The following is a 22,138-nucleotide window of genomic DNA, read 5'->3' as shown; positions in this document are numbered from 1 at the left end:
AGTATCAATCCTTGGGAGACTCCATTTTCTACATCCTTCCATTGAGAGAACTGTCCATTTACTCCTACTCTCTGCTTCCTGTTTTCTAACCAGTTCCTGTTCCACAAGAGGACCTCTCCTCTTATTCCATGGCTGCTACCCTTATTCAGGAGTCTTTGGCCAGGTCCCTTGTCGAAAGCTTTTTGAAAGTCCCAAGTACACTATGTACAACAAACAGTTCAAAGGATCTAGTGGTTGCAAGAGAATGCAGAAAGTGAATGTACTACTTTAGCTCACAATTGTTTAAACTGTGGGCCAGTTATACCAGTCAGCCTCAGCACAGCAGTCTGCCTTCTGGTCATGCCGTAGCTTTTTTGTTGGAAGAAGGGAAGGAAAGAGGAAAGAAATGATATGGCTAGCCTAGTGTGACAGAAGGAAGAGTAAGAATGGGAAGGAGGGAAGCAAAAGGGATGGATGGACTGAAGGAGAGGAATGGAAGCCACCCCCAGAAATGCTTCTGAATGTTCTCTGGCCCATCCTCTTCTCTAACACACACACACCAGTCCTATTTCCTTCCTGCCCAGTCTTCTCCCAAGCAGGAACCCTGGCCTCCTTTCTCTGAAGGGAAAAGGCCAGAGGTGATGATGAAGCAAATCAGAGAGAGAAGGTTAATCTTTTCTAAAGTAATAATAATCAGAGCTTGGAAGATTACTCTGAAAAAGCAATAAATTACAATTACTGTTATATGACCCCAAAAAGGAATAAATTACCATTACAATTATAATTGTTCTGAAAGGAATTAAATACTTTACCGTTACTCAAAAGTAATCACGATAATTACAATTAAGTCACATTTTTTTTAAAAAACTAGAGTACCTACAAGGTGCTGGCCTTGGTTGCTGCACTTAAATAGGCTTAATATTAACAAATAAAAAACACACACGCAGAGGGTAGCAGAATAATGATGTAATTATGTAACTAATTACATTACATACATAACAACATAAAACTATGCTGGCTACCCAATTAGATTAACACAACTCCCTACCCAACCTACCCACCTGTTTCAAACATGTCCAGAAAAGTATGTCTCTTAAATTCTATGTCTGAGAGCACGTTCCTTTCAGAGGTAAAACTTAATCTGCAATTCTATATACTTATCCATTTATCTCAATGAGGCTTAATCTGGAGTAGATATATATAGGACTGGACTCCACTAGAATACATTTCAGCATTTCAGGGACTATACTTTCTTAATGCTGTACCAAAAACTACAACTACCAACTGAAACTTATGTACATATATTGTCTCAGCCCAAGCTACCTCACAGGGTTGCTGGAAAGATAACCAGGGAGAGGGAAGGGCAATGGTTATGGCATTCACAAATCAAAAGTAAATCTGGTGAAGGGGGCACACACAAGTAATAAGATGTTTGACAGGCATAATGTTATCAGGTAAAGCTTGCCTCATAATTGTATTCCATAGTAGAAAAGGCTTACCCCATTTAATTGCTCCACAGCTGTTAAATGCACAAGAACCCTGATCTCCTGCAGTGCCAACCCTAAACCATGCAAAGAATGTGGGCAATGTTTTAAAAAAGGACATCTGTAACTGTATGAAATATGACATTCTCAGGCAAAAAGATGAGACACAAGACATAAAACACACACAAACAACAAAAATTACTCTGAGCATGAGCATTTTCACATTTTAAATTTTTACTCATTGTTTTTGCTTATTTACTGCTAGGGTTACCAGGTTCTTGGCCTGAGACTGATCCTGTATCTTTAGGAGAAGAGAAAGTCAGCCAAGTACAGGTGTTCTTGCAACCCTGTAATGAGAAAAACCACAAGGTGGAATTCTCCCTTCCCCCTGCCCAACTTTTAAAGATACAGAAGACCTCTTGGTTGCCAGGCCCGGCGTCCAAGAGATCTTCTGTATCTTTAAAAGTTGTGGAGGGGGAATTCCACCTTGTAGTTTTTCCCATTATAGTGTTGCAAGAACACCTGCACTTGGCTGATCTCCTCTTCTCCTAAAGATACAGGATCAACCTCAGGCCGTGGACCTAGCAACTCTATTTACTGCCTTAGACCGTTCCTTAACTCTCAGCCTAACCTACCTCACATGGCTACAGAAGGCAGAATTAAAATGGCTACAAAAGGAGACTAAGGCTGCAATCCAATGCCTGTCTACTCAGAAGGAAGCTCCATTGAGTTCAATGGGACTTATTCCCAGGTAAGTGTGTACTCCAATACACCTGGGAATAAGTCCCATTAAACCCAATAGAACAGACGTGTATTTGATTGCAGGTTAGTCCTTGTAGTGTAGGCAACAAATTTTATTTGCCTTAACCAGAGTGATGCATCTTTGTTCTATAAACTGTCATATTTTTTCTCTCCCCCCCCCCCCCCGCAAATTAGTACAGCTTCAAGACTTCAACCAGTCCTTATCTGGCCTAATTAGTGCAATCTTATACCCAATTTGATTTACCTGGGAGTAAGCTCCATCAAACATTGAGACTTACTTCTGAGTAGACATGTATATATTGTAGTGCAAGTTAACTATACAATGATTTTGAACAAGTGTCTGGACAAGTGCCTGTTTGCAATTCTTTGTATTTACCAAGGGGAGGGGGATTTTTTTAATTTGCACAAAAAAACTTCCAGGGAATACCTTCCTCAGAAGACAAAGATGCATCCTGGTAGGAAGAAAGGAAGGTCAGGAAAGAAAACTGGAAGTAACAGCTCCTTAGGAGCCTGGCTGCTTGCTGCTGCAACTTCTGCCTGCCCCTCGCTCACCCCAAGCCATGGCTGTGAGGAGGCTTTTGGCTCCGCTCCTTGGTCTCTCAGCAGCCCTGCTACTTCTAGGCGGCTAGTGAGCAGTGGCAGCTAGCTAGCAGTGGTGGTCTCTCTCTCCACTGGTAAGAGAGGGGAGGAGGGGAGGGGGGCAGAGGCCACAGCTCAGAGCTTTGCGCTCCAAACCATGTGCAAACCCCCATACATTCTCTCTCAGCCAGCAAGCATAGTCTCTCTCACCCAACCATCTCCCAGACCCTGCCCTGCCACAAAGCAAGCATTTTCCCTTGGGGTGCAAAAAAGTTAAAATACTGCAAATACTCCCTCACACCAAGTGTAAACACAGTATTCACACATACACGCGCGCGCACACACGTATAATCTTCTCACCTTCATGTCCATTCTGCTGCTGCCTCCTTGTCCTCCAGCTCCTTTCTCCTTCCACTCCATTCTTCACTTTCCCATTTTTTTAACAATTGTTTTCTCCACTCCACCCCATCTCTCTCTCCAACTCCTCCCTCGTCACCTCCTAAACACCCAGAGCATGAGGGAAGAGTGATGCTACGCAGAAGCACATGATTTTCATCCATGAATCAGAGGAGCAGAATGCTTCCCCTGCTCCCTCTCCCAGTAATGCCCAGAAGTAATGCTGGAAACATTACAATTACAGCTCAAAAATAGTAAAATTACTCCTCATTTATTATAATCAAATGTAATGAAATTACGGATAATAATAAACTGGGAATAAGGAGGAAAAAGAAAAGAAAGAGGCTATTTTAAGGGGAAAGCAGCAACTGTAAAAGTAGGAGGAACGAAAGAAACTGAAAGGGTGTGGTGGGAATAGGCAGTGATGGCTAATATCAATTGGGAATGGTATGGGGGAAGGTAGGAAGACCAACAGTAGGTACAACCAACGTCAATAACAGGTAGAGCCCACTACAGTAGGGCCCCACTTTCCGGCGCTTTGCTATTGCCATGTTCCATATGTTCGGTGCTTGTTCCATTTTTGTGGCAATTTTGCGGTATGATGCGAAGAGTTTGGAAAAGAGAGACGCTGAGTGCAGAAATTGATGGCGCCCAACGCCCTGAGTGCATCGTCAGAGCTTGGAAATGTTCCTTTTTTAAACTATAGTTGGCCTGATGGGAGTTGTAGTTGAAACAAGGAACGTTTCCAAGCTCTCACAATGCGTTCAGCAGCTGAGTCCGAGAAGAGCGTCAGGCACCATTTTACGGTATTGTCAGTGATTCAGTCTGATTCAGCGTTTGTGCATTTAGCATCTCTCTGTATTCTGGCAATTTTCCAAACGTTCAAAGGTTAAGATTACTGTATTACATTATATTATACACTGTATATAAATATACATAAAAATATAATTTATAATACTTATAAGTTATTTATAATATATAAATATAATATATAATATTACAGTAATACTGTATGATATATATTATATATATAGTAATATACAGTATATAATATATATTGTACTGTATATAGTAAAAATATAAAAATATATACAGTACAGTAATATTTTTGTGTTAATTACAATGGCATCTCAGTGTAATACTAATGATAAAAAAAGGAGTCGTAAGCCTCTTACTTTAGCTGCCAAGTTAGAAATGACTGAACTAAGTGAGCAAGGCATGTCTATGGCTGAGATAGGCCGTCAGCTAGGTTTGGTTCGCCAAACAATTAGCACAGTTGTGAACACTAAGGAGAAAGTGTTGAAGGAAATTAAAAGTGCCACACCAGTGAACACTACAGTTATAAGAAAACGTGATAGCCTTATTGCTGACATGGAAAAACTTCTAGTGGTGTGGATTGAAGATCAAACCAGTCACAACGTGCCTTTAAGCCAAGCCATCATCCAGGGCAAGACTCTAAGATTTCTAAGTTATTTATTTGTAAACATACAGGCAGCCAATGCAAGCGGGCCAGAATTGGTTTTATATGTTCGGACCGTCTGGTCCCTGTTACCAATCTGGCTCCTGCATTTTGCACAAGCTGCAGTTTCCGAACTGTCTTCAAAGGCAGCCCCACATAGAGTGCATTGCAGTAATCTAACTTGGAGGTTACCAGAGCATGGACAACTGAAGCCAGGTTATCCCTGTCCAGATAGGGGCGTAGCTGGGCCACCAACCAAAGTTGGTAGAAGGCACTCCATGCCACTGAGGCTACCTGAGCCTCAAGTGACAGAGATGGTTCTAGGAGAACCCCCAAGCTACGAACCTGCTCCTTCAGGGGGAGTGCAACCCCATCCAGGACAGGTTGGACATCCACCATCCGGTCAGAAGAACCACCCACTAGCAGCATCTCAGTCTTGTCTGGATTGAGCCTCAGTTTATTAGCCCTCATCCAGCCCATTGTCACAGCCAGGCACTGGTTCAGCACATTGACAGCCTCATCTGAAAAAGATGAAAAGGAGAAATAGAGCTGCGTGTCATCAGCATACTGATGGCAATGCACTCCAAAGCTCCGGATGACCGAACCCACCGGTTTCATGTAGATGTTGAACAGCATGGGGGAGAGAACTGACTCGTGTGGAACCCCATACTGGAGAATCCAGGGTGCTGAGCAATGCTCCCCAAGCACCACCTTCTGGAGCTGACCTGCCAAGTGGGAGTGGAACCACCGCCATGCAGTCCCTCCCACTCCCAACTCAGCCAGTCTTCCCAGAAGGATACCATGGTTGATGGTATCGAAAGCTGCGGAGAGATCAAGAAGAATCAACAGAGTCACACTCCCCCGTCTCTCTCCCAACAAAGGTCATCATACAGGGCGACCAAGGCTGTTTCCGTGCCAAAACCAGGTCTGAAACCCGACTGAAATGGATCCAGATAATCGGTCTCATCCAAGAGTGTCTGGAGCTGGCCCGCAACCACTCATTCAAGGACCTTGCCCAGGAATGGAACATTTGCTACCGGCCTATAGTTATTAAGATTTTCTGGGTCCAGGGAGGGCCTCTTCAGGAGTGGTCTCACTACTGCCTCTTTCAGGCAGCCAGGGTCCGCCCCCTCTCGCAGAGACGCATTAATCACTTCCCTGGCCCAGCCAGCTGTTCCATCCCTGCTAGCTTTTATTAGCCAAGAAGGGCAAGGATCCAGCACAGAAGTGGTTACATGAACCTGTCCAAGCACCTTGTCAACGTCCTCAAGCTGTACCAACTGAAACTCATCCAAGAAATCGGGACAAGGCTGTGCTCTGGATACCTTGCTTGATTCACCTGCTATAACACTGGAGTCTAAGTCCTGGCGGATGCTAAAGATTTTATCCTGGAAGTGCCTAGCAAATTCATTACAGCAGGCCTCAGATGGTTCTACCATGTCCCTGGGGCCAGACTGTAATAGCCCCTGGACAATTCTGAAGAGCTCCGCTGGGAGGCAGAGTGATGATTTGATAATGGCAGCAAAATATTGTTTTTTTCCTGCCCTCACTGCCCCTAAATACAGCTTACCATAGGCAGCTATATCATCTAGTTTTGAGGAAATCACAGAAATTTTAGATTCCAGCGGTTCCAAAGCTTTTGCCAAGTCTTGAGACAGTACTTTATATAGTTTGTCAATGTATTCATCAGATTCAGAAGCAGTCAAAGCCTCACTGGCCAGTTTCCCACCTTTTACAGCCTTTCCTCCATTAAGAGCCATGTCTATTCCACTGTCTGAGTTTGACAGCCCCTTGGTAGTAGATCAGATTACAGGTACTTTCTGGAGCCGTGGAAATTTAGCCTGAAACCACAATGGGCTTGTATTCATTCCCCTTAAGTTTACTTTATGCAGTTTCAAAAAAGGATTGCTTTACCTTGCCATTCGATTCTTATTCTAAACCCGAATTGTGGGAGCTAAAGGACAACTTAATGCTGGTAAGCCACACTCCCATTCTCCAAATTCTTAACAATTATTCCACACCAACAGTCCCATATCTGCCACAGAATCAGCCAATCCTGGCTCCATAATGTGACTGTATGATTAAGTGCTTGGCACATTCAAAAAGTGGTATTTGAAGAGATCCTAAGGATTTTCAGAGCAACTATAAAGGTGATGAGTACATGACAGTGTAATGTTGACACAATAGCCCTCCTTGCAATACCATCATGTATGCAAGTCTGCAGGTTTAAGAAGCAACAGAAGGCCTTCCTGGCAATGGCACCCCAATTATTGAATACAACTCCCCCCCTCGAGCTTCAGCTGGCATTGACCAGTATTGTAGGAGTAGAATGTAATTTTTATTGAACTAAATATTTTAGTTTTAATTGTGTGCTTTATGTTCTAAGCTGCCTGGGGGTCTTTGACAAAGGAAGGAATAACGACAGCAACCACCGCTTTCCATCTTAATGCTTCGAAGGTCAAACTAGACATGGCATAGCAGTTCCATGACTACAGGAAGCCAGAGTTTGACTGAACATCAGGAAAAACCTCCTGTTAGAGCAGTACGACAATAGAATCAATGACCTAGGGAGGTGGTGGACTCTCCAACCCTGGAGGCATTCAAGAGGCAGCTGGACAGCCACCTGTTGGGGATGCTCTAACTTGGAGGAGAAGGGAAATCAAGACTGGGACTGCAATATGGTGGGGAAAGATAGAGGTTTTTTAACCCTTTCCTTCCATACTGTTTTTCTGCTGAAAATCATCTCCCTGAAACTTCAATTTGGCCACATTGGGAAAACAAGCACACAGGGGTAAACCCATGAAGAAAATATATATATGGGCATACCTATTACATATTTATGAGCAAATAGCAGTCAGGGAAAGAGGAAATGTTGCAGGAAAAACAGTGAGGGGAGGTTTAACCCCCCTCCCCATGATCCTGATCCAAATCACCTCCCCTGCCCCCACAGCTAATTTTTTGTAAGAGACATCAGCAGTTCCAATCACAGAACTCCTACACCATATCTTGTTTGCTCCTGTCAATCAGTTGTCAACTCAACATCTCCCGACTCACCAATCTTATATTATACTCTATTCTTTGAAAAACTAAACTAGTCTCGATGTATCCCCACCCCGTAAAAGGGGTGTTTTAAAAGGTTTTTTATTTATATGCAAAACAGAAATAGAACAGCAAAAGAAATAAAAAAATACAATTATAATAAACAGAGGTGGGAAAGGGGTGTTTAATCTCCTTGCCAATAATCAGGTAGAAAACAATTATCCTTAGGATATGTTTATTTTTAAAAATAAAACTTTTTTCATCATCCATAAATTTCCCAATCTCTTCTGCTATGACCCTTTTTCTTAATAGAAGCCATATCCTTTCAATATAGCATTAAAATGTCAATATTCTTTATCTGATATAAGTCTCTTGAATACATATTTTCCAGCCACACCACTGCAAGAAGCTTCCCCGACTCCCAATTAAGGAGCATGCACTTTACAACCCTACAAGGGGCAAAGCCCCTGGAGAGGAGGGCATGATTTGGGTCAGAAAAAGACTTCAGGACTCTTCTGTTGTTTTTGTTATTTTGTTAAGCACTGAGGGTCTAATATGTATGTCTGCACATACTGTAGTCAGCTCACTAGAAGAGGACCCAACACAAAAGTTCATTACCTTCAGTGCAAAAAGATATAAGGACAATTCTATTAAAAATGATATTTTCATATTTGGCCCATGTCAAAAGACTGGCAGCTTAAGTAAAAATTCATATGTAAATATTGTACCGATAACTGTGAGCACAACCCAGCCCATGTTAAGTCTCACTAATTTTAATGTGAATTGGATCATGCTCCACACACTTTATGAACCATCACAAATTGATTATGAAAGTCCAGATACAAGTCTCCTTCAAAAGCGCTTAATCTGTACAGCTCAAACAAGACTTGTCTAATACATATTTATCACTTCAAGAAGTATGTCTGTAAAGCCTAGTTAAAATTGTATTTATCCCAAGTTTAAAACAGTTATTTAACAATGTGCTAGGAAACCCATTAGGCACATAACACAAACTGATCATTAAAAAAAATATACAGTATTATATACATGACGAGTTCATGTAAAATACAATGCATTAGCAGCTATAGTAAGTAAACTAGAATCTGCTTTTTTAAATTTACATTTTTAAAATGTTATTGAGCAGCTAAGTGACACTGCTATTTGATGTTATTGTATGTGCAATATATTACAAAGCAAAAGCATTAGCACAAAAAGACTCCATAAATGTGTGCTAATTTAGTAGGCACTAGAAGATACAAGTTAATTTCAGTAATTTGACAACTGTTTCATTCACAAAGGTATAATCTCTCAAAGCTTGCCCTAAGCATACTATCTTTCTGTTTCAGTTGGGTATTCAACAGCAGTCACATTTGTGGATTGTGCTCGAAGATTATTTAAGCCTCCTGCAACAGCCTGGAGGAAGCAGCTGTAAAGGGGGCAGCTATATGGGCTTTAGAGAGCCAGTGTGGCGTAGTGGTTAGAGTGTTGGACTACGACCTGGGAAACCAGGGTTTGAATCCCCACACAGCCATGAAGCTCACTGGGTGACCTTGGGCCAGTCACTGCCTCTCAGCCTCAGAGGAAGGCAATGGTAAACCACCTCTGAATACTGCTTACCATGAAAACCTTATTCATAGGGTCACCATAAGTCGGAATCGACTTGAAGGCAGTACATTTACATTTTTATATGGGCTGGATTGGCCCAAGAATAAATAATATGCCTGCACAATGGGGACAAAAGATTTCAAAAGAATAGAAAAGTAGTAAGTAATTCGTACATATTATAACACAACATTAAAATATACATTATTTCCCTGCAAAAAATATTTTTTATTTTAAAAACAGAGTAGTTTAAAAAAATTGTACAAGAGACGAAAACTACAAGACTGAAGATGCCTTATATTGAAACATTTATTTTGTATCTGCTGAGGACATAATTGATAATCCATTACTTACTGTCTTAACTAAGTTTTATTTTAATACAACATATTACTACAAAATTCATCCACATATATAATATGTGACAATTTCACAATTAATGCTGATAAATTACTTTTCAACTCTGCAGATTAGTTCATACTACTGGAAGCTTTCCCTTACCAGTGATTCCATCATACACCACAATTTCAGCAAGGTTCCATCTCTAACCATTGTAGTATTCTTCTGGAATCCATCAACATGTTGTCTTACAAGTCACCTTTCAATCCATAACCTAGCCCATATATTGCATTGTATTTGAATGTTTTAATTCTCCTTAGATGGAGCAGGAATTGGCCCGTTTTCTAGGAACTGGGTCTTGAACAATGCTGTCTTTTTTATGTATACAAGATGAACATATTGTCTCTGACAATCTCCAAAGTCCCAGTCTGAAAACACTGTTTGAGAGACTATATACAACACAGTTACAAAAACTATTGCTTATAGCAAGCCAAGTTGTTAAGAAAGACAGTGCTGGATTTTCCAGCACCCTAGAGCTCTCCAGCATAAAGTAGATGATGTAGGGGAGCCAGAGCACATAAAACACACTAGTTATACGAAATAAAACCATAGCATAGTGCCAGTCAGGGCCATGCCCAGTTTCTGCAGCAGTATCTACTTCATGACTAGGAAAACGAGCTCTCCTGGCGTTTATCTCTTTGGTGTGCTGCTGGCAGATTCTGAATATGTGGAAGTATGTAAAACAGATTATGAAGGCAGCTGGAGCATATAGTAAGAACACAATAAAGCCAGTAAAATAGGCATTGGTAAGCCAAGAGGTTGCACACCATTCAAAGATATCTCCATGATAACCTGGCTTTCCCCAGCCAAAAAAGGAAGGCAAAAAGATAAGGCAGGAATAGAGCCAAATCAAAATGATGCAGATTCTCAACCGGCAAGGTGTAACCAACTGGTTGTAGGAGAGCGGTTTTGTGATAGCAAGATAGCGATCCATGCTAATAAAAGCAAGGCATGCCATTGAAACACTTTTCAGTACAGAGATGACATATCCAAAAACTTGACAAGTCAAGGACTCATGGACACTTGTAGAGTAGTGCAGCAATGACAAGGTAGGAATCAAGCAGCTAACCCCAACAAAAAGATCTGCATAAGCCATAGTCTGAATAAAATAGCTGGTGGTATAATGATGTAACATTGGAGCACAATGAAAGACAAAAATAACTGTTAAGTTACCAGCTATAATTAAAAATGTTAGTAACACAATAATGATAGTCTCAAAGATGCAGATATCAATGGCATTGTAGTGTCCAAAACCAAATGGGCAGGAGTAATGCTCAGATACATTCATAATGCTACCACTCATATTCAGAGTCTTCCGTTCAACCCAAATGGACTGGTTCATGATCTACATTATATAACAATGTGGCCAGAACTCAGAACTAGGTGATCTGTGAATCACCAACTAATTTTGTTTATGTCTTAATTTCTCTGAGTAGATTTTAAAACTGCTTCTAAAATGGTTAACTTCACAATGCAGAAAGTAAGCAAAAAATGCTACTACTCAGCTTCTCCCTGTGCTCATTTCTTCCTTAGCAAAAAAACAAGGCACTTTTAAACAAAGCACTTTGTTTAAGCAGTACTTTTGAAAGAGAGAAGAGAAAAGGCCAATGTTGTGATAAAAATCTCTGGAAGTGCATTTTCCTGAAAAAACAAAAATAAAAAGGAAGGAGTTATTCTCAAAATTTCTCAAAATTTTCTAAACCAAAAATTTAAAATCTAGGAACAAAGTGACTAAGAAGTTCAACAAGATTCTCATTCTAATATATTGTATCATTTAGTTCTATTCAAGTAATAATGCCATTTGTATCATCTTCATTCTGCATTACTAAAGTTAGGTTTTTGGACATCTTAACACAAACAAAAGTCACTATTTGGTAATAAGTAAAGGAATATGTTGGGACAGTAATCAGTGCATGGAGAACAGGTTCGTCCTTTTGATGCACGACATCTTCTCCATTTAGTTAAGATCATGTATAATAAAGGAAAGACACAAACAGACATGCTGTTGGAGTTTCAGTCAAGTCAATTTGAAATATATGCTGTCCATTACAATATTAGAAGTCAGCAGGATAATCCAAGGTTCTCATGGAATACAAGTCATCTTCCATTTAATTTCAGGAGCAATTAAATGAAATAATTTTCTTTAGAAAGCAAGCCACAGTTGCTACAGTAGAGGATCATTACAGTGAAGTTATATCCATGTTATTTCTCACCTCTATAATGATGTCCACATTCTTTCATATGCCCCAACACAATAAGATCATTAATTCTCATCTAAATTCTTCTGAGAAGCTAACAAAATGTTGATTTAACAAGAAAAGAGGTCCTTACATTCTGTTACTCAGTCAGTCTTCTGGCTTCATTTATCCAGTTGCTACATACGAGTTTTCTTTAGACAATTAAAATGGTAACCATCTGCTTCAAAAACTATTAATCTTGTAAGCAAGTACTACCACATCCATTACATTTGCCACTATGACACATCCAGTTGGGTAAGAAAGCTCTTTCAATCTTCACTAATAAGCAGGTATTTGACTACTGTATAAATCTGTCATTCGGTACATGCAGCAATCTTGCTTTTTAACACCCCCCCCCATCATCCACACCCAAATCAAATGCATTGTTAATCACTTAAAGATGCCAGGGAGAAATATTCGGCTCACATATTTTAATTCTTTTTTTAAAAAATCCAAGGTCATTTCAATTTTATGTTAATAGTGGATTCTCCCTCTTTTCTTTTTTGTAGTGCTGGAATCTTATTGGTGCTGTTTAATAATCCTTGCCATGCCTTCTGAAAAAGGAATTTCTTACATCATAAAGAAAAAATTCTCTTGTCCTGCTGCAGCATTGGAATGGATAAAAAGCATCCTTTTCTAAGTTTCATGTTCATCACCACCACGCTGTGCTGAAGGTCCTTATGCTTTTATAACATCCAGAAAATGTTGCCTATTACTCCACATCTGCAAGCAGTACAATCTATCACAAAATTAAAATACTGTTAACATTAAATTCTCTGTCAAAGCACTAAAGCAGTGCCTCACATATATACATTTGCTTTGTCAGAAGCTGTGATGTAGACACAGAAATCCTTTTTACTGTGATGAGTTTTCAAGATGCTACTGATATTTCTTAGATGCTCTCTCATGATATTACAGCTTGCAACTAAGCCTGCCTTTCTTCTTCATCCATAGCTGATGCAGAAAAACTCACCATTAGAAATGTGACTTGGTCCTTCAGCCCCAATCAAAAGCGCAGTCAATGGCTACTGCAGCTGAAACTATCACTAGGTAACAGTTGCCAGGCACAATGCCGGCTTATAGCCTTCCACAGCAAGCAGTGAATAAGACAGACAAATGAAGACAATTGAAAGTGACCAATCCCAATTCATATATTGAAGATTTTAGGAACAGAGAGGTTACGCAGAGCTACTTTTTTCCATCTAACAAGCCACAAAAATATCCACAGAAATAACTTACATGCTCCAACTCCTAAGACACCTTTAATATTATACTATAAACCACCAGCAGCTAAACCAAATCTGCAGTAATCTAATCCCCACTGGCAAGAAAGACCTATTAATTATTAAACTCACAAATAAGTAAAAAAAACCTATGAAGCCAAATGATTGCTTAACATTTGAAATTACAAAGTGTTTTATTGCAAGTAGTAAACTCCTATAATATAACCATAACAAAAATGCATACAAATAAAGGTTCCCTATAAACATGATTGACACACACTTGTTTACATAATTACACATGGGAAAATAATTGCAACTAATGCTAAAATTCCCAATTAATTCATGCAATATGGCCAACTCAGATTAATCTTTATCTATAATATGTATTACCACTACAATGCCACATAAGAACTTTTATGTTAATTACAAATAAAATCAAGTCTACAGAATTTTATTTGTACTTTTGACAGCACTCCACGATTCAAATTTTTTAAAAATTAATCTACTAGCTGCATCACAAAATTCCCTGAAACCATATAAATTAGAATAAATGCTTTTGACCGGCAGCAGGGTGGGGAGGATAAAACTGAAGAAAGAGGTCATTACAGCTGCCACTGTCCAGCATGGAGCTGCTGTCTGACATCAAGAGAACCACCTCCAAGGCAGCTAATGAAATGGAGTGGTCCACAGAAAGAACAGGACCACAATTGGAAGCTTTAGATTAAAAATAATAATAGTCAATTAGCATACTGTTTATATTATTATTTTCCATTGATAAGACTGAAGATATGTGCAAAGCAATTTTAAAAAGTGGATGATATCCATGATTCTTAAATTTGACATTTATATATAAAATATTCAGCATAGAATTATGAACATATACACTAAACTAGTGGCTCCAAACTTTTCCCTCCATTGACCACTTGAAAATAGCTGACGATCTTCACAGAACACTCAATATTTTTTTTGTCTATTGTAGCAATTGTTATGTGCTGTGCTAGATGCTGTATGATTTTCATTGTGCTTTTATTGCTTCTTTTATTTAAATTGTATTACAATTTGAATTCTAAAAACTCTTAAAAACTGTCACCTTCTCCTCCTTCACCCTTTCCCTCCCATGTATAATCACAGTTTTGTCTCTTTTTCTCCTCAAACCTCATCATGCAGCTCATCCCATGTATATTTATTCAGAAGTAAGCCTCACCAGGTTCAATGGCAGATGCGTATAGGACTGCAGCCTGAGATGCTTGATTCCATGCACCTTTACTCAAAAGAAAGCCCATGTTCACAGCCCTGTAGCCAGGGTGGAGCAAATAGGTGCGCCCCCCTAAAATTTATTTATGTATTATTATTTATTAAATGTATATCCCACCGTTCCTCCCAGAAGGAGCCCAGGGTGCCAAAATTGCTAAAAGCACTCTAAAACATCTTAAAAACAAGACTTTAAAACATATTAAAATAAAACATCTTTTTTAAAAAAAAAGCTTTAAAAAATCTTAAAAACCAATTCCAATTCCAACACAGATGCAGACTGGGAAAAGGTCTCTACCCAAAAGGCTTGCTGAAAGAGGAAGGCTGTGCTTTGCCCTCACCCCTAGGATATTTTTTTAATTTTTTTTAATTTATGACACGACAGACAATGACAGCTTCCATTTAAAGAATGACAGCTTGTTTTCAGAACAGGAGCAATTTAAGAATAGGATCCTCTGAAAAACTCAGCGACTAAGGCAGGGCAAATGCACAACAAAAGCTTCATCTGGAAGAGCCCCCCAGAATCTGCTCACTTAAGACTTTCCCTGACTGAGGGTGGGTTTTTCATGATCACAATCACCCAATAACAGGGATGGGGAACCACAGCCTCAGGGGCCAAATGTGGCCCTCCAGGCATCTATATCTGGCCCTTGGAACTCAACCCTCACTGGCTCTGTTTCACATCTCACACATCCCAAGCATTGTTACCTAGCTGGAATGTACCCTTGAACTCTTGCTTCTGTGGATGGAGGACAGAGAAGTGTGTTAGTGCATGTAGAAATTAGTCTACCAGCTGACTGTACAAAGGTAACATTTATATGGCTCTGCCCACCACTGGCATGTGGCCATTGGAAGGTTGCCCAGAAGGGAGTGTGGCCCTTTGATTGAAAAAGTTTCCCCACCCGTGCCTTATCATTCCTTAAGTGAGCCTGAAAAGTGCAACCTATATAGTAACATGACCCTTGAAGAGTTAAATATTAATTATATTAAAGCTCATTATGAACTAGTTAGACTCTACCCCTTGGACTTTCCTTTGCTCTGCTTTTCTGTTTCAGTTGTGTTCTCTACCCAGCCACCATCTGGAGCCTCCAGACCAGGCCCAAGGGTTGTCCCACATAGAGTATACTGCAATAATTGAGTCTTGAAGTTACCAATGCATGAACAACAGTGGCCAGACTATTCCCATATGAGAGTCCCTGTAGTTGGCGTATCAGCTGTAGGCACTCCTAGCCACTGAGGCTACCCAAGCCTTCAGTGACAAAGATGGATCGAGGAGCACACCCAAACTCCAAACCTGTTCTTTCAAGAGGGGTGCAACCCTGTCCAGAACAGACAACTGGCCAATCCCCGGACACGAAAACCACCTACTCACTGTGCCTGTTTTTCCAAGGTTCAAGCTCAGCTTATTGGCCTTCATTTAGTCCACCACAGTGCTCAGACAATGGCCCAGTCCATGCACAGGCTTTCCCAACTCAGATGTTATTGAGAAATAAGAGCTGTGTGCCATCACCATACTGATGACTCTTTACCCCCAAATTCCTAATGACTACACCCAACAACTTCATATAGATGTTGAACATCCTCAGATCTGCCTGCTGCTTGAGCTACTGAAAAATCAACAGCTGTAAGTATAAAGCTTTTCAAGTAGGTTTCTTCCACACAGTTATTACCATCAATTCAGATTAAGTACAAAAGGTTCATGTCCTACTTTCTACTGAGCGGAATCATGAGCTTTAAGGAGCATCTGTAGAGTTCCCAGCAACATTTTTTTCAGGTTTCATGTCATCATAGGACTAATAAAGATGCAAGTAGCCTTACAGCATTTAAGCAATGAAGTATTTTTACTATAACTCTACATTAGCTACTTTTGCTTGCAAACATTCACCAATGATACAGTAAATTAATTGCTGCCAAACCACAACCCAATGGAACATCCCCATCACACTTTAGGCAGTTTTATAATGAGTTTTTTAAAAAGGGCATAAAGGAAAAGAAGAGGAAGAAGAAAGCCAATGTTTCAGTTGTGTGCTAATTTCATCATCCTCTCCAGCTCGTTTCAGTTCCAAGGGATACAAAAAGACTCAAAATTTAGAAACAGCCTGGAAATTCTGGATCATATTTGTAGCTTATTTGTAGCTTGGAATAAAACAAATCTGTTCAACAGCCAAGGTTTTGCTTTAAACACTTTAAATACTGCTGTTGGGAACACATTTGCCTCAGGCAAGGGTAAATTTGAACACTAAATCTAACACCACTGCAGGGATGAACAACTCAAAAACACCGCTTTTTTATTGTGTATATGTGGTGAATTATAAGTACATTTCACTATAAATGCTATTTTTAAAAAAATATCTTCACTATACTAAAACAAACACTTGTACCTCTATCTGCATTTTAAAAAGGCCATGGTCTCCAGAGTTTTCTTCATATTAACCACTGCATTAAGCAACAGACAATATGCCTACTATTATATAGCCACAAGAGTGGCTGTATACTATAGCCGGCATGGATTTTTCACATTCTGCAATGTTAAATTGAAAATACCCCCATGCCATTCTGATGCTTCCCATAAGCTCATTTCAAAACAAAACCTTACAAAACTTATAGTTCTCAACTCAGAAACGCTTCCTTAACAACTCTCTCAATTTTCATGGCAATAAACAAAACAGTCAGGAAGAATCGAGAGTTCAAAGTCTAAAGAGAGAGAGAGAAAAACCAGACCCCTGTTGGACATTTCTGTCAGAGCTCATAATCTCTTGAAATTCATTAAAAATAAGCCATGTTCACAGAGTACCTGTAATCCTGTTACTGACCTTGCCCCATATTCCAACCTTCATCTTCTGCAGTTTAAAAGTTAAAAAAAAAACTGGCTGATTTTTAATTAATTTAAGAAATTTTGCATTGAACTGAATGATTATGCCGGACATGCTCACTAAGAACCAACCGTCAGCGTTCTAAAAGTCACGACTCACGGCTGCTTGGCTTGCCTAATCAGGGGGCCACACCCACACCAGACTTTGATTTCATGTGAAATGGTCATGGCTTCCCTCAGAGAATCCTGGGAAGTGTAGCTTGTGAAGGGTGCTGAGAGGAGACTCCTATTCCCCTGACAGAGGTCCAGTAGCCAGACTGGTTTGACAGTCAGCCACTCTGATTGAAGCTCTGTGAGGGGAACAGGGCATCTCCTAGCAACTCTCAGCGCCCTTCACTAACTAATTTTAATTAATTTAATTTATTAAATATATACCCCGCCTTATGGCCAAAAGGCCCTCAAGGTGGCTTACAAAAAAAAACATGAATATAACAATACCTCAATAGAACATAATACATCAATAAAATAATTAAACGAGGAGGATGATAGCCGGTATGGAGAACAAGTCTTATGAGGAAAGGGTGAAGGAACTTGGCATGTTCAGTCTGGTGAAGAGAGGCTGAGGGGTGACATGATTGCACTCTTTAAGTACCTGAAGGGCTGTCACATACAGGAGGGGACAGATTTGTTCTCTGCTGCCCCAGAGGGTAGGACTAGGTCTAATGGTTTTAAGTTGCAGGAGCGTAGATTCAGATTGGACATTAGAAGGAACTTCTTGACAGTAAGGGCAGTTCGGCAATGGAACCGACTGCCTAGGGAGGTGGTGGGATCCCCTTCGCTGGATGTCTTCAAGCAGAGGCTGGACAGCTATCTGCGGGGATGCTCTAGCTGTGGATTTCCTGCTGTGAGCAGGGGGTTGGACTCGATGGCCTACAAGGCCTCTTCCAACTCTATGATTCTATGATTCTAATATAATTCTCAAAATTAAAGAAAAATTCTCAAAGTTAAATAACAAATGACATTATTAAAAGCAAATTATTGAGCAAGTGTTACTTTAAATACTTGTATATACATGTCCACAAGCCAAGAACAAGAATAATGCTGGCAACTGTGTTCTTCGTTATCAGTCAAATTACTCATCATTTTCACAGTCAGCTGGGTTTTTCCTTTTCAGACGTTCAAATTCTTTGGTCCCCCAGGAATAAACGAGATAGGTTCTGATGAAGGGAGGGGCCACCCAGAAGACCTGAGAATTAAACCGCCTCCAAACATTGAGAAACTTGATATCAGTGGCAAACTGCTTGGCGTTCTCCAGGTTGTGAAAGATCTTGTCTGGTGGGAGGGTAATGCTCTTATCCAGGCTGCTGCTAACAATAACGACGCTGCCACCGCCGCTGCAGCTGTTCCAACCACTGCCTCGCCTGCCCTGCTCCGCCATTTTTCCACCTCTGATATAGGATGCTGGGCACACAGCTGGGTGTAAGCCGCTGGTCCTGGTGGGCACGGCCACCCCGGAGAAAAGCGAACAGCGGGACAGCAACGCACCCGAGGAAGTGGTCCATGCTGACGAGGGCCCGCTGCCAGACGGCGTCTCGACGTCCAGCTTGGGGAGTAATAGCTTGGGGAGCTTCCATGTTGCATAGGAGGGTGGGCTCGCCAAGTCCTGCAGCACCGGAGTCTCCTCTCTTCCTGGCAGGCCTCTCTGTGAAAGTAAATCCACAAACAGGGTGCCAGCTCTGAGAAGGCTTAGCTCAGGTATTGATTTGCCTGACCTCAGATTTTGATTTGCCTGACCTCAGATAGACACCTGGAGAGAGCTTCCAGAGATGACCTCAATACATAACTACACTTCCCAGGATTCTTTTCAGAGAAGCCATGAGTGTCCAAAGTGAAATAACAGTCTGGTGTGGATGTGGCCAGGGACAGATTTGGTTTAAATTTGGATGGGAGGCTACATGTGCCTGCTGTTGAATAAAAAGGTGGGGGAAACACTGAAAAGCAATGATACTGTTCACAATGTCTTCCTTTTGGAAAGGAAAGGGGCTTCCCCTCTGCCCAGTGCTCACTCACCCAATCTCCTCTCCTCCCCCTCCTCCTACCCTCCCTGCCCCTCCCCCAGGTCAGTGTTGGACTAGGACCTGGGAGACCAGGGTTCGAATCCCCACACAGCCATGAAGCTCACTGGGTGACCTTGGGCCAATCACTGCCTCTCAGTTGCAGAGGAAGGAAATGGTAAAACCACATCTGAATACCGTTTACCATGAACACCCTATTCATAGGGTTGCCATAAGTCGAGATCAACTTGAAGGCAGTCCATTTCATTTTCAAGCATGATTGCACAGGAGTAAATCCCTTTGAACTCAAAAAGTATGCAACTGATCAAACCCACCCTCCCTTCTCCTCCCTCCTATCCCCTCCCTCTTGCCCCTCCCCTCCCCTCTCCTCCCTCCTATCCCCTCCCTCTTGCCCCTCCCCTCCCCTCCTTCTCACCATGGTCAGTTTTACCTATCTTAAGCATGATTGCATGGGAGTAAATACTACTGAACTAAACAAGCATGCAAATGATCAAACCTGCCCTCCCCTGGCCCTCCCCCTCCAATCCCTTCCTTCCCCCTCTGTCCACTCCCCTCTCCCTTCCCTTTCCCCTTCCTCTCCTCTCCCCTCCCCCTGCTCCTCCCCCATGGCCAGTTTTACCTATCCTAAACTTGATTACATAGTAGTAAATCCCATTGAATTCAATAAGCATGCAAATGATCAGACCTGCCTTCCCCCTCCCCCCTCCCCTCCCCCTTCCTCCTCCCCTCCCCTCTTCCTTCTTCCTCCTTCCCTGCCCACTCCAGCCCTCCTTCCCTCCCTCCCCCAGGTCAGTTTTACCCATCCTAACCATGATTGCATGGGAGTAAATCCCACTGAACTCAATAAACATGCAAACGATCGAATCTGTCCTTCTCCTCCCCTCCCCCTCCTTCCTGCTCCCCTCCACCTGCTCCCCTCCCTCTTCCTCCTCCCCATCCCCTATGGTCAGTTTCACCTATCCTAAGCATGATTGCAGGGCAGTAAATCCCACTAAACTCAATAAGCATGCAAATGATCAATCCATTCTCAGCAAGCTTGCACAGGATCCCATTTCTTACCTCCCAGTTTAAAAAGCAGAAAAATTCACTAATAGACAAAAAACTTTGCGGTTTAAGAACGTACCTATAGCCCACAGATATTTCTATCAAACTTTAAAAAGCAGGGAAATTGGGCGGCTAAAGTGAATGCACCAGGGGAGCAGGAGACCTGACCTCCTCTCTGAGATATTATACTGCCCTATAAATTTGTAGATAGTCACTTTAAATATATCTGGTTTACTTTGCAATTTTAGTGAAGTTTCCTATAGGAAATCATTTTTTTTTGTTTCTATTTCTGTGAATATGTGAAGTACAGGAACACTCTGCAAAATTTACACTAAAAAAACTCCAAACATAATTGTGGAATAATGGCACTGACTATTCTGCAGAATAGTCTGCAGTGGACATCAGGAGTGTCTCAGTTTGCAGAAGATAAAACAGTGGGGGGTGAAATATATTCTAGCAAAATTCTAGATGTGAATAACGAGATAAAAAACCCAACAAACATACAAAAATGTAATTCTCCATCTTTGGAGATGGCAGGTATTGCCACCACTCACCATATGCTCAGAGGCACATGTTACCAAATTCTTCCAAGCTACACAGGAAGTGGACTGGACTGTGAAAGACCAACCCAAATTGGGTTTGCATTCTGTCGAATTTGTAGAGCAGTTCAATATCTCAAAGAGGAGGCCAGGTCTCCTGCTGCCCTGGTGCATTCACTACAGCTGCCCAATTTCCCTGCTTTTAAAGTTTGATAGAAATATCTATGGGCTATATGTACGTTCTTAAACCGCAAGATTTTTTGCCTATTAGTGAATATATATCAATCCCAGGCTATGCTCTGAAGGCACATGAGGCCAGCACCTTGCTGAAGCTAAGCAGCCCTGCATATCAGTGCAGGGTCTGGTCAGTGCCTGGATGGGAGAAGGCCTGGGACATACATGTCCACACATGTTTAATACATGTTTAATGCATCTTTATTAGTCCTATGATGACATAAAACATGAAAAAATACAAGTGGTATGTATGCTGCCTTGGGTTCCATGGTGAAAGAAAGGCAGGGTATATATGTAACAAATAAATAATAAATATATTTTCCACTAGTGGCAAATAATTCTTCAGTAATTAATACAACAGGTGTCGTATTAATTCTTGTTTTTAAAGATGAAATACCAACATATTAATTAATGCTTAGTGAAATGAAAAAGCTCACACTAATACACTCCTATTTGTCTCTTTTATGTTGAGAGTTGTGAAAAAGTCAACAAATTGTGCTGTACGAAAATCATGCCACAGGAGCATGTTCCAACTTTTCCTCCTTATTGAGACCTTCTACACAGCTGAATAGGCAACATGACGTAAAGCACATTTTCTCTGACAGAAGGAGAAATATGTCAGAGGAGGAGCTCCTGCTGCACTTGATGATGCATCTCAGAGCAAGTAGCTTCTAATCACCTCAACTAAACATTGCAGCTACGTCTACTATTTGTCCAGTTAGAGCCTGATACAAACAGAAAGACCTCATGAAGGCCACCTCTATGGACCGTTTATATTGCTGTAGTAAATGCCCTGGTTCTAGCATTCAAGGCAGGTATCCAAGCCTTTTATAATAATTTGCTATTTTCCTCAACATATCTTTCCTAACTTCAGTCAATAATTGTTGTATCAGCAGATATCACCCCAAAACACAAGTAGACATACAGAGTGAATGCATGTGAAACAACAAACTTCAGTCAAACCTTAATGTACATTTTGCAGAGAAGTTTTAAAAATGCTGATGCTACGAAGTTTAAACTTGTTTTA

General features: G+C 41.0%; 2 protein-coding genes across 19 annotated transcripts in view; both read right to left on the bottom strand.

The window, feature by feature from the left end:
* RABGAP1L (RAB GTPase activating protein 1 like) overlaps window positions 1-22,138 on the bottom strand; it is a 371,757-nt gene that overhangs the window by 199,972 nt on the left and 149,647 nt on the right. The window contains exon 14 of one of the 18 annotated variants that reach the window (XM_061634139.1): window positions 11,190-11,337. The exons of 16 other annotated variants lie outside the window; for them this stretch is intronic. In XM_061634139.1, the coding sequence (XP_061490123.1) occupies window positions 11,266-11,337 (72 nt within the window). In that variant the 3' untranslated portion in view covers window positions 11,190-11,265. Of the gene's footprint in view, window positions 1-11,189; window positions 11,338-12,547; window positions 12,673-22,138 lie in introns of those variants that run through there. One more of the 18 variants, XM_061634143.1, reaches the window with a different exon arrangement.
* GPR52 (G protein-coupled receptor 52) lies at window positions 9,610-11,061 on the bottom strand. Its single transcript, XM_061634160.1, has one exon. The coding sequence runs from the start codon at window positions 11,036-11,038 to the stop codon at window positions 9,953-9,955; it is 1,086 nt and encodes a 361-aa protein (XP_061490144.1). The 5' UTR covers window positions 11,039-11,061; the 3' UTR covers window positions 9,610-9,952.

This window comes from Rhineura floridana, chromosome 6, assembly GCF_030035675.1.
Source record: "Rhineura floridana isolate rRhiFlo1 chromosome 6, rRhiFlo1.hap2, whole genome shotgun sequence".
NCBI classification, from domain to species: Eukaryota; Metazoa; Chordata; class Lepidosauria; order Squamata; family Rhineuridae; genus Rhineura; species Rhineura floridana.
Note: the sequence above shows the minus strand (reverse complement) of the source record. Positions and strands in the feature narration are given on the sequence as shown.

Coding starts and splice junctions, on each gene's coding strand:
- GPR52 (XM_061634160.1), bottom strand. CDS start 11,038: ATGAACCAGTCCATTTGGGTTGAACGGAAGACTCTGAATATGAGTGGT.